Source organism: Mytilus trossulus, chromosome 12 (assembly GCF_036588685.1).
Source record: "Mytilus trossulus isolate FHL-02 chromosome 12, PNRI_Mtr1.1.1.hap1, whole genome shotgun sequence".
Classification (NCBI taxonomy): Eukaryota; Metazoa; Mollusca; class Bivalvia; order Mytilida; family Mytilidae; genus Mytilus; species Mytilus trossulus.
Genome location: NC_086384.1, coordinates 1,525,315 through 1,537,199, shown reverse-complemented (window position 1 = coordinate 1,537,199; position 11,885 = coordinate 1,525,315). Strand labels below are relative to the sequence as shown.

General features: G+C 32.0%; 2 protein-coding genes across 10 annotated transcripts in view; one reads left to right on the top strand and one right to left on the bottom strand.

Moving 5' to 3' along the window:
- LOC134692957 (rap1 GTPase-activating protein 1-like) overlaps positions 1 to 11,885 on the bottom strand; it is a 252,361-nt gene that overhangs the window by 122,176 nt on the left and 118,300 nt on the right. The window lies entirely within an intron of this gene.
- LOC134692026 (uncharacterized) lies at positions 5,785 to 7,464 on the top strand. The gene is made up of 2 exons (XM_063552370.1): positions 5,785 to 6,563; positions 7,163 to 7,464. Exons 1-2 carry the CDS (start codon positions 5,935 to 5,937, stop codon positions 7,182 to 7,184), a joined length of 651 nt encoding a protein of 216 aa, XP_063408440.1. The 5' UTR covers positions 5,785 to 5,934; the 3' UTR covers positions 7,185 to 7,464.

Here is an 11,885-nt window from a genome sequence, read left to right as displayed (position 1 = left end):
TGGTATTTTTACTATCTGTATACACTAAATATTTCAAATAAATCTTTCAATTCACAACAATGTTAATGAGTCATCTAGTTTTTCATGTATTCCTTTGTTTGAGTTTATCAATATATAAATATGCAATTTATAAAAGACAATAGAAAATTTCAAATAATATGTAGAAAGTTTATATAGTGTGATACAGTCTATAAGTCATGATTGAATATTAATGAAAAAACAAGAAGAAGAAGAAGAAGAATTCAATGGGAAACAGCAACTATGGTAGGTTTAATTTTTTTTTACTTTTAAATTAAATGTTTATCAAAGTCAAGGTTCAATATTGCTTGGAAAATAGTTTAGAGCTACATCCATAATATTCTAGTGTAATTACAATATTGTAAATCATAACTGAAACAACCAAGAATTGTAACCCTTTCAAATAGAAAACAATTCCATCTTTGAAAGACATGGATTTCTACAATACATAATAAAATTCAATTTCAAAGAATTACTATGCTGTTATATATACCAATCTAAAGAATTTTGCATGTATTATATAGCTGCATGTTATGCCAAAGAATAGTTGATGCAACTAGCTTCAACTTGCTTAAATAACGACCTGACCCACTGCAATTACTTACAGAAAAGTTTCCATCATGTATTAAAACCGACTGTGTGAGTGCCTTATAAGTGCATCAAGGCCAAAATGCAATTTACACTTTTACCAAAGACAAACCAATATAAAACCTATGGGCACTTAATGATTATACATTTGCAATAGATTTTTTTTTAAGGGGGGGGGGGGGGCTTTTACAGCATACACACTTTTCCTTGATGTTCGCAAAAATAGGGAATCATTTTTTATTCTTTACTATTTGTTCTTCCAAGTTGATCCTGATTAGGGAAACTCAAGCAAAATTTATTGTTTTCACTCCTTTTTTTTTCTTTTCTTAGGTTCACTTTTCTGTACTTGCCTTGAATAAGTTGGGATTTGAAGTAGATGCCTATGGATTGAATATAGATGCTGAAAAGTTCTATCAATTTTTGAAACAAAATCGCACAAATCAAGATTCCAAAATAATAAAGAAACAAAATATACTACGGGAAATTTCAACATTTAAAGATGGCTTGTTTGAAGATGATGGAGTTAAGAAACTTCGTGTAACATCTGTATTTCGATACCTTTTTTCACATTTCGATGATTATGAAATTTGTCAGGAACTTTGTCAGGACATTATCTGTCATTCAACAGGAAATCAGACAAAGGAAAAACAAGACTCTAAAACCAACTTAAGCCTCTATCAAGAACTCATTTCAAGTTGTATCATATATCACAATGAGCAAAGTGCTAAAATACAAGATTCCGAGCTAGAATATATCCAACTTAACCATAAAGATTTATTCACAGATAGTGAGTGGAATCAAATTAAATTGTTTGAATGGAATTTTCAGAACTATACTTCAGTAAGGGAAGGAACAAGATATGAAACTTTATTAGAAAAGAAGTTCAAGTTTTATGAGTTGTGTACGACAACAGTAGCAAGCGCTGTTGCTTTACAACCTGTGTGTGAAAAAGCAATACGTACAAATTTAGCTAGAAAGGCAGTCTCTGATGTAACTTTAAATGGAATATTAGTAACTGCAAATTCAAAGCACAGACCTGAGTTAATAGAAATCGAAGTAAGAAATGTTGTAAAGACTTCTTTCGGTATTGAGTTGATAAGAAATGTTTTATGCATTGGTTGTAGCAAGAATTGCTCTCATAAAGCTGGGATTCATTTGATACTTGAGCTTTCTGCAAATGTGGACCTTTCTATAATACATGACATATCGACTTTGCTTTCAAATTACATCCAACGCACACATTTTGAATTTGTCAGAGAAATGCATTTTCTAAAGGAAGGAAGTATAGAAACAAAAGCAGATGGTTTCCCACCAAGATTTTGTACAAGAGATTTGATTCAGAACAGAAAAATAAACGACAAAATTGTACACTCTATTCTGTCAAAAGGCAATGAAAATGATGACAGCTTAGGTTCACAAGAAAGTTGTTTGCATGGCACTTTTTGCACAGCTTGTTTTAATGAGTATGAGAAACATTTAAATTACCCTTTGAATGTATATTCATTTGACATTACTAAGGAATGGACAATTTTTATGCCTTTGCCGTTACGATTGTTCTTTGAAAATATTTTCGTAAAAAAGGATACAACACATGAGACAAAAGTTTCGAAATTATCTTCATTGTATTGTCTAACAGAGGCATTGTTTAACATCAAGAATAAACATTACCATGGTATCACACAAGATGTTAACACTGATGAATTGCTTATTCACTATCACAATGTGTCATCAGTTTTCGAAGTTACATCACATGTTGGCTTAACACAGTCACAAAGGACAGGTGACAGACGTCTGAAGTATAATGCAGATCCAGAACTTTGTTATTACCAAACATACTTAAGACAATATTCCCTTAGTTACAAAGCAGTTCACGACTCAGTTGAATGCAAACATGATGTTTCATTACAGCAATGTCATTTAGCCTTGTTAATGGATAACTTAGTTCATCTAACAATTAAAACTGATCCGCTACCTGGGGAGTCAAGGACAAACCAGATATGTACCTTGCCTCTGACTATAAAAGGAATCCCTAAAGACTCATGCTTAGTAGAAAGCTGGCATGGTGAGGACTGCGATGGTTCTGAACACTGCATATGCAAAAACCAAGATAAATTATCAAAGACCGATATCAACACTGTGTTTTTGGATCTTAATGATGATGAGAAGAAAATTTACAAAACTTTTAAAAGGGAATCACTATGGACAATAGGACATATTTGGAATAAAATGGAAATTATCAATCTTATAGACAAGGATCCAACTAAACCTGGAAACATAACCAGTGCCAATGCAGCTGGGGAGGAATTGAATAAGACATTTGAATCACTGACCTTAGAGACAAGTATTGACATGGCTGAGGCTGATCCATTGACAGATGTAGATAAAAGTATGGAATCGTTATCCTTAAATGAAGATGAGGAAGAGCTTGTAGATAAAAGTATGGAATCCTTATCCTTAAATGAAGACGAGGAAGAGCTTGTAAATATCATACATGAGACAGGAGAAAGCGACAGTGATGGGGAGTTAAGCCTACCTGAAATGCCATCTCCAAATTTGTCAATGATAGAAAGTGATTCGGATACCATTAGTTTGGAAGATTATGAGTTACAACTTGAAGATGATACTGAAAATATCCTAGAAATTGAAATGTTACTCAGAGCTGTAAACAACTCAGATAGTCAGAAAGGAACGGAGAGTGATGATACACAACGTCCTGAAAAAGCATCTAGTGGTGAAAATAACCAATTAGAGGAATCTGAAAACAACCATGAAAGTGTAGAGACCACATCTGTCGGTGATGGTGATGGGAACAGCCCATTTAGAATATTTTTGCCAAGGCCAATATTAACCAGACATCCACCACCTGCATCAGGTCGTGATGATGATATTAATGTCTTAAGAAGTGTATTAGATGACATTCTATTAAAACTTGAAATTTCAAAGACAAATGAGAGAGTTCTTTTTGCACCAGATTTCAAAATAGCTAACAATCTCTTTAAACTAATGGACAGCAACCCAAAATATCAAGCCTTTTTACCAGAATTTCCTGTTCTACATTTACGAAAGTCAAAAATTACAAATCTAATATCCGCTTACAAAGATTCAGGACTAATTCATATACTCCAGTATATGAAAGATGACGAAAATGAAAAGGACTGGGCTAAACTGTTAACAATTGCAAATATTGAGACAGCAACAAGAAACATATGGAGACTTTCAACTGCAATCCATGTAACACTTTGTATTGCTTTTTTGAAGAGTTTACCAAACAATGAAGCTCAAACCTTACTGAGATTGTTTGAAAGTTCATCTTCCACACAGACATTTGATGACCAGTTTGGAAATAAAATTGAAGATTTTATAAAGGTGTCATGCGAACAGAATGCAACATTTTGCCTGCATCATGAGATTATGATACATTGTGATGAGATAGTTGCAATAGGCATCTCTGAGAGAATAGGAGGGACAGATGGACATAATTTGTTGTTAGCAAGTGTTAAGTCATCGCTACCATTTTCATTTTTGAATGGTGCATCGAGCTATGCTGGCTTTTGTTCAAGATTATTACTGGAGCACTATCAAGCTGGATTGTTTCATAAGAATTTTAAGCAATCAATGTACACTTTGCCCTATGATGATAGCATCGTAAATTTTGGTTTGGACACCTTGAGGGAAATTGATCACAGATCTGCAAAGAAGTGTATCCGACCTGGATCAACACTTGAAACCCTACTGCCAAAAATGTCAACTGTTGATAAGCAAAAACAACTTCATGCAGTCAGAAAATCTATTGTATGTGGCAAAACAGTCGGAGATGATGACATCGATAAAGTTGATAACAAGGCAGTAAAGTCTTCTGCTTCAAAATATTTAGGAAAGAAACTGTCTGCATCTGACAAAGAACACATTGAAAGGACTATTAAGCTTATGCTAAGACAAAATGCATTTCATACTGAAAAAGACTTAATTCCAAGAAATATCTACCATTCAAATCTCCCAGAAGTATCAACTGTAATACTGGATAAAAACACATATGATGTAGGAAGATACCTAATAAAAAGGTTTGCATGTGACAAAAAATATCTGGATTTGACACAGGAAGATTATCCTTCCTTGGAGGATATGAATGGACCTAAAGAGCTGATAAGCCGTGTAAAAAGGAATCAGAGTGTAACTATCAAAAGAACAACATGTAAACCAAAAAACAAACCAAAAACAGACAGAGATCGGGAAGAAAAGCAGCGAACAGCAAAAGTAAAAAAACTATCTAAAGTAATTGACTGCATGTCCTCAAGCAAGAACACATGCCAAGCTGTTTTGAAACCAGATGGGTCCAAAAATATGACAAACAAATCAGCAGGGGTAAAGAAAGCCTTAATAAATCTTATAAAAAGATGTCTGCAAAGTGATACAGCAACAAATCCGAAACTTGACAGTAGTAACACTGAACTAAACAACTTAATACTTACTGATTTCACTACACTTCCACTTGCAATACAACAGTCTGGAGTTATATCTATCGTCGAATTTGCTGGAACCAAATTCAAAGTGTTTGCAACATCTGGACAACAATACTTAAATTATATTTCGAATGGAATTGTAAAGAAGTTGTTGAATTATCTTCCTAACTTGGAGCGCATAATAATATGTGAGGAAAAATATGCATTTACACCTAATGACTTCAAAGCCAACACCAGACAGAAACGTAAGCAGAAAGAGAAGGTTACAATATCCCACTTAAAAGAAGACCAAGAAATTGTTAGTTCAGAAAATTTTAGCAAACAAGCAGTGGTTGGTACAATGGCTGGAAAAATTCTAATAAGCCGATACTTAGCAACACAAATGGAACATTTAAAGATCAAAGCTGACTTAGAGATTAATGTTGATAGCGAAGCCTATACATCAAAATGCAACTGCCAAAAAGAACATGACGAAAGCTGTTCAAGGTACACAATACCAGTACGAGTGATGTATAACAAACAGACCGGATACGTTAAAGAAGGATTTATAGATGAAGTAAAACAAAGAAAAGGAGAGGCTGAAATGGCCCAGGCAGACTGGTTACTGGATGCTGACATACAAAAAAGCTTAGGTAACAGCAAATGTGTAGTTAACTATGTTACATCAGCTGACATTGACACTGTAGTCATACACATATTAGCAGTTAGCCAGTTCTGGCCAAGGAATGAAGACAACACTTTTAAATATCCTGTGTATCTTATACTTCAGAAGAAGAAACCAGAGTTATTTAACATTACTGGACTGTTGACACTTTTTGAAAAAACATACAACAGAAATATCGGGCTAACTATAGCATGCGTCCTGTCTATGGGTGGTAATGACTTTTTGCCAAACTTTCATGGGATTTCTCATGATAGTTTATTATCAGAGGTCTTGAAAGATGAAGACTTGCGCAACAACTTAGTTACTGTGTCTAGAGACGAACATCAACTTCATCTAAGCAAACGATTCCTTCTCAACACAAACATGTACATCTGTCTATACAAACGAATGTATTGTCCCTCAAATCTAAAAAATGAGTTACTATTACTCGAGGAAATACGGCAACTTACAATAAAACCTCCCGATAAAGACTTTAAACATCCTCAAAACTGGATGCCACCAAAGACAGCCTTACAGCAATTAGGGAAATTAGTACAATGTCAACTGGATTACTTTGAAACAATAGGACATCATGAGGCATCTTTACCCAACTTTATTTCCAAAGGTTGTTTAAGCAAACTCGACGATGGATCTATTCAGATTGAACTGGGATCGGACGCATTTATCCAAGATCAAAAATCACTTATCACAATAGAAGAAAATACACTCAAGGAGAAACTGAGACAATGCCAACAGTCAGACAACAAAAAGAGCAGAGCAACAAAACGGAGGTTACTGGACACACCACAGAAAGGGAAAAGTGGCAAAAGGGTACAGACACAATCTACTCCAAGGTACTTTGATTTCATGTCTAAAATATTACAATATTATATTTATTCATTTTTTTTTAGAAGTTATATTTAATGTAAGTTAATAGTAAGGCATGAAGCATTTGTCTTTTCAGGAGGCATGGTTTTTTTCAAGGACTATAATGAAAGCAAAAAATGTTTTATGAAGCAAATATTTTTTTTCCAAAAATTCTGAATAAAAAAAAGATATTAAAAAAAATGCCAACCACATTATAAGAATTGTAGATGCCTAATTAATATTGCTTTTTATCACTGTAAAAATAATGGCAAAATGTTTTTGATTTTTTATATGTACTTCATGTAAAATCCATCGGAAAGGAACTTTTAAACAGGAAATTCATGATGATTAGTCTTTTGCTATATGAACATATATAAATGATATATATTGAATCTGTTAAATGTGAAAATTTCATTATTTTGGAACCATAAACTAGGGACAATTTCACTCCTTCTTTAGACTTTAAATAAACTTGCTAACCTATTTACCATTTGAATGTAATTATCGAAACCATTCAATAATTAGTTGAATTAGAAATATTAATATTTTGATTTATATCTATATAGAGGTTATTTTTTATTTTCAGAAAATTGAAGACTACAGATTAAAACTGAGAAACAAATTAATGCGGTGGACATAATCCTTCTTTGTGTATTTATCATAATTTGACTTGTATTGTGATTTATTTTTCTGTGTAACACTTTAAAACCGAAAATGTAATTATTAAAACATCGTCTGCTACTATAAACATATTGTTTGTGTTACATATGTTATCAGCAATAGAGGTACAGCTTATCTCAGTATGGGTCACATTCCTAGTGCAATTAGAATTGTCAATCAAGAAGGGTGATCATTTTGATCAACAAACCAGAGCTTTGTCGCTGGAGTAATATAATTTTAGGTAAGTAAAATTTATAAACTCCAAGAAAGACATCAACACCAATCAGAATTTCATTATGAGACAAATCTGCATGTATAAAGGGAGATTACTAGTGTTGTCTTGGTTGTACAATGGGAGATAACTCTGACAAATCTGCATGTATAAAGGGAGATAACTGGAGTAGTCTTGGATGTTCAATGGGAGATAACTCTGACAAATCTGCATGTATAAAGGGAGATAACTGGAGTAGTCCTGGATGTACAATGGGAGATAATTGGAGTAGTCTTGGGCATTCAATTTTTCAGTAACTTTGTTCAACATGATCAATTCTTCTTACAAAATAGTTTAAATTTCAATTTAAAGCATATAATGGGCGATAACTCAATATAAAGACAAAAATTTGATGTAGTCCATAGAAAACTTTACTAATTTTTTTTTAAATACTTCATTTGCATTCCTTTATATAGCTAAGACATTCCATTAGTAATGAACCCCATTCAATTTAAAAATCTTTAAAAAGATATATAATTTTCTTGACATCATCATTAAGTGAAGGACAAATTGTATACAAGGTATAATAACATGTTAAAATCTTAATTTTCCATTCATAAAAACTAGATAGCACTTTTCTTAATGGATATTTTTTTAGAAACCTGCCTGAATCAACTCTTAAACCATAATGTTTTTAATTTCTCTGTTGTTTTCCCATCTTCTTTCTTGAAACAATAATACCGGGACATTTCTGCCTTCAACAATGAACAAAGGCCATACTGTATAATCAGCTATGTTTCTGCCTTCCACAATGAACAAAACACATACTGTATAATCAGTTACATAACTGACTTCCACAATGAACAAAACCCATACTGTATGATCAGTTACATAACTGCCTTCCACAATGAACAAAACCCATCCTGTATAATCAGCTATGTTACTGCCTTCCACAATGAACAAAACCTATACTGTATAATCAGCTATGTTACTGCCTTCCACAATGAACAAAACCCAAACTTTATAATCAGCTTGGTTACTGCCTTCCACAATGAACAAAACCCATACTGTATAAATCAGCTACATAACTGCCTTCCACAATGAACAAAATCGACAAAACCCATACTGTATAATCAGCTATGTTACTGCCTTCCACAATGAACAAAACCTATACTGTATAATCAGCTATGTTACTGCCTTCCACAATGAACAAAACCCAAACTTTATAATTAGCTTGGTTACTGCCTTCCACAATGAACAAAACCCATACTGTATAAATCAGCTACATAACTGCCTTCCACAATGAACAAAACCGACAAAACCGATACTGTATAATCAGCTATGTTACTGCCTTTCACAATGAACAAAACCCATACTGTATAATCAGTTACATAACTGCCTTCCACAATGAACAAAACCGATACTGTATAATCAGCTATGTTACTGCCTTTCACAATGAACAAAACCCATACTGTATAATCAGTAACATAACTGCCTTCCACAATGAACGAAACCCATACTGTATAATCAGTTACATAACTGCCTTCCACAATGAACAAAACCCATACTGTATAATCAGTTACATAACTGTCTTCCACAATGAACAAAACCCATACTGTATAATCAGTTACATTAAATTGAGAATGGAAATGGGGAATGTATCAAAGAGACAACAACCTTCTGCCTTCAACAACGAACAAAAACCATAATGTTTAAAGTTAGCCATCAGTAATTATAAATCTATACCTTTTTTTAGGGTTTTTGTCATTTTCAATGTCAATTCCTGAAAGTCCTTGTACTCACCGGGTCTATCTTACCACAATCAGTACTATAATAATCCTAGTACTTTTTTTTTCATAAATGAGGCTGTTAGTTTTCTCGTTTTAATTATTTTAGTTATTTCGGGGCCTTTTATAGCTGACTATGTGGTAAGGGATTTGCTCATTGTTGAAGGCTGTACAGTTACATATAGTTGGTAATTCCTATGTCATTTTGGTCTCTTAATTGTGGAGAGTTGTCTTATTGGCAATCATACCACATCTTTTTTATTTTTATTTTATAGAAGTCATATCATACTTAAATAACTCTTTATTGCTCATTCATTAAACTTGCATTTATTTGTCTTTCAAATATTCCTCTGAAAGTTAAACATTAAACATCAGGTTCAGTGTTATTATACCAATCACAATATTCTTGATAAACATTTTGGTTATTTTTGTTGTTGGATTGTACATACCAATCATCTCATTAATGCATACTTAATATTGAACATATTCTAAGATTGGACATTTGAAAACAATAGATGTTAAGTTCTCTTTCCAATGTTTATCTTTTAACTTAATTAAATCAATAATATATCCTTTTATAGCTGACATTAAGTGCAGTCATTGTTGAAGGCACATAGTGATCTATTGTGGTACATTTCTGTGTCATTATTGGTCTTTTGAATAGAGTTGTCTCATTGGCTATCTAACCGCTTCTTCTTATTTTTATGTACAGTGTATACTATGGCTATTTTTAATGACATGCTGCAGCCTTTACCAGTTTTTACAAGTTTAGAATACAATTAATGACTCAGTGCACTGAACTTGATGCAAAGAGAATGTAGGGAAAACCATGAATAAGTTTAAGCCTTGAACATATAATTTAATGAATATGAAAACAATCATTAAAGTTATTGAAATCTGTAGAGATTGTCTATAGCCATTGTTGTCATGAACATGCATGAAATATCAACCACTGGACATTAAGCAATAACTTTGAGTATTTAATAAAACAGATATTTTAAAAGATAATTTTTTGTTTTAATTTCATGGACATAAGTATAGTATTAACAGAAACACATATATGGAACAAGAACTTACATTTAACATCATCATGATTAATTCATATTACAAAATAGAGTAATTTTGTCAAAACAAATATTTCAAGATATAACAGAAATACTATCTAATGTATACAATGGGAGATAACTCAAATTATAAACCAATGTTTGTTGTACCATAGTCCATAGAAAACTTTATAAGTTTTAAATACCTCATTTGTATTATATTTAAAAAAGTTAAGACATTCCTTAAATAATATATCCCATTCGATTAATTTTAATCAATATATTTGTACAATTTTCTTAAGTTTAAAAGTCAAGGACAAATTATATGCAAGGTATCTATCATGTTTAAATACTGATCTCTATTTGCCATTCATAAATTTTAATAACTAGGTAACAAATTTTCTTACCCTGTCTGAATCAAATCTTAGACTTAAAAACCTTCATATTTTTACAGTCTTCGTAATTTTCCCTGATAATTCCTAGGTATGATCTAACAATCGATCAGAGATATTACTAAGCAATTATAGGTCACCATACTGCCTTCAACAAAGGGTAAAACCCAAGCTGTATAGTCAGCTATAACTCACTTCAACAATGAGCAAATTAAAGAAAGATTGAACTCCATATTCATACAACATTACTAATATTCAATCACTATTGTCATATTTTAAAAATTTCCTGCAGTATTTTCTATATTAACCTTTTACAGCTGACTATGCTGTATGGTTTTATCACATTGTTGAAGGCAGTATGGGATTCCATAGTTGTTAATTTCTGTGTCAATTGGTATCTTGTGGAGTTTTCTCATTGGCAATCATACCACATCTTCTTATTTCTAAGTGTATAATATTTCTATTGTTAACGACATGCTGCTGCAGCCTTTACCAGTTTTTACAAGTTTTACTGTTTATAGAAGTTAAAGACTTAATTTAAACTTGATACATATGAAATTATGGGATAACCATGACTTAGATTTTGTTATGAAAATATAATTTAATAAATATGAAAACAATCATTAAAGGTATTGAAATATGTAGAGATTATCTATAGAAACTGTTGTCCTGAAATATTAAACACTGGACATTAAGCAACCAACAATCAATCAATCTTTAGACATTGTCTTGGTAAATGTCTTTTGTGCAGACTTTTAGTTAATATATTATGCAAATCTATTTACCATCTAGATCATATCCCATTTTTTCAATTTTTATGCTATGCATTTTTACCAGCTTTTATGCCTAGTTTACACTTATATGCTTTTAGCCTTAACACCTAGCTTATGCTTATATTCTGCTTTTAGTGCTTCATTTTTGTGCTGTGATATTTATTGCATGTGTACTATATTATGTATTGTGTTTTTATAAATGTTGTACTGTTTTATAATGTCTCATATATCGGTTAAAAGCTCATTAGAGCTTATGTTTGTCTATGTTTTATATACCATGCCGACTCTAAATAAAGCTTATTTATTTATTATTAAATTGGAATACCGGGTTATATATAAATGTTTAACAGAAATTTCCTAATTATCCAAAATATTTTTTCCTATATTGTTCTTACTTTTGATTCTAAATAATATTCCATTATTAAATTAATTTCTACATAAAA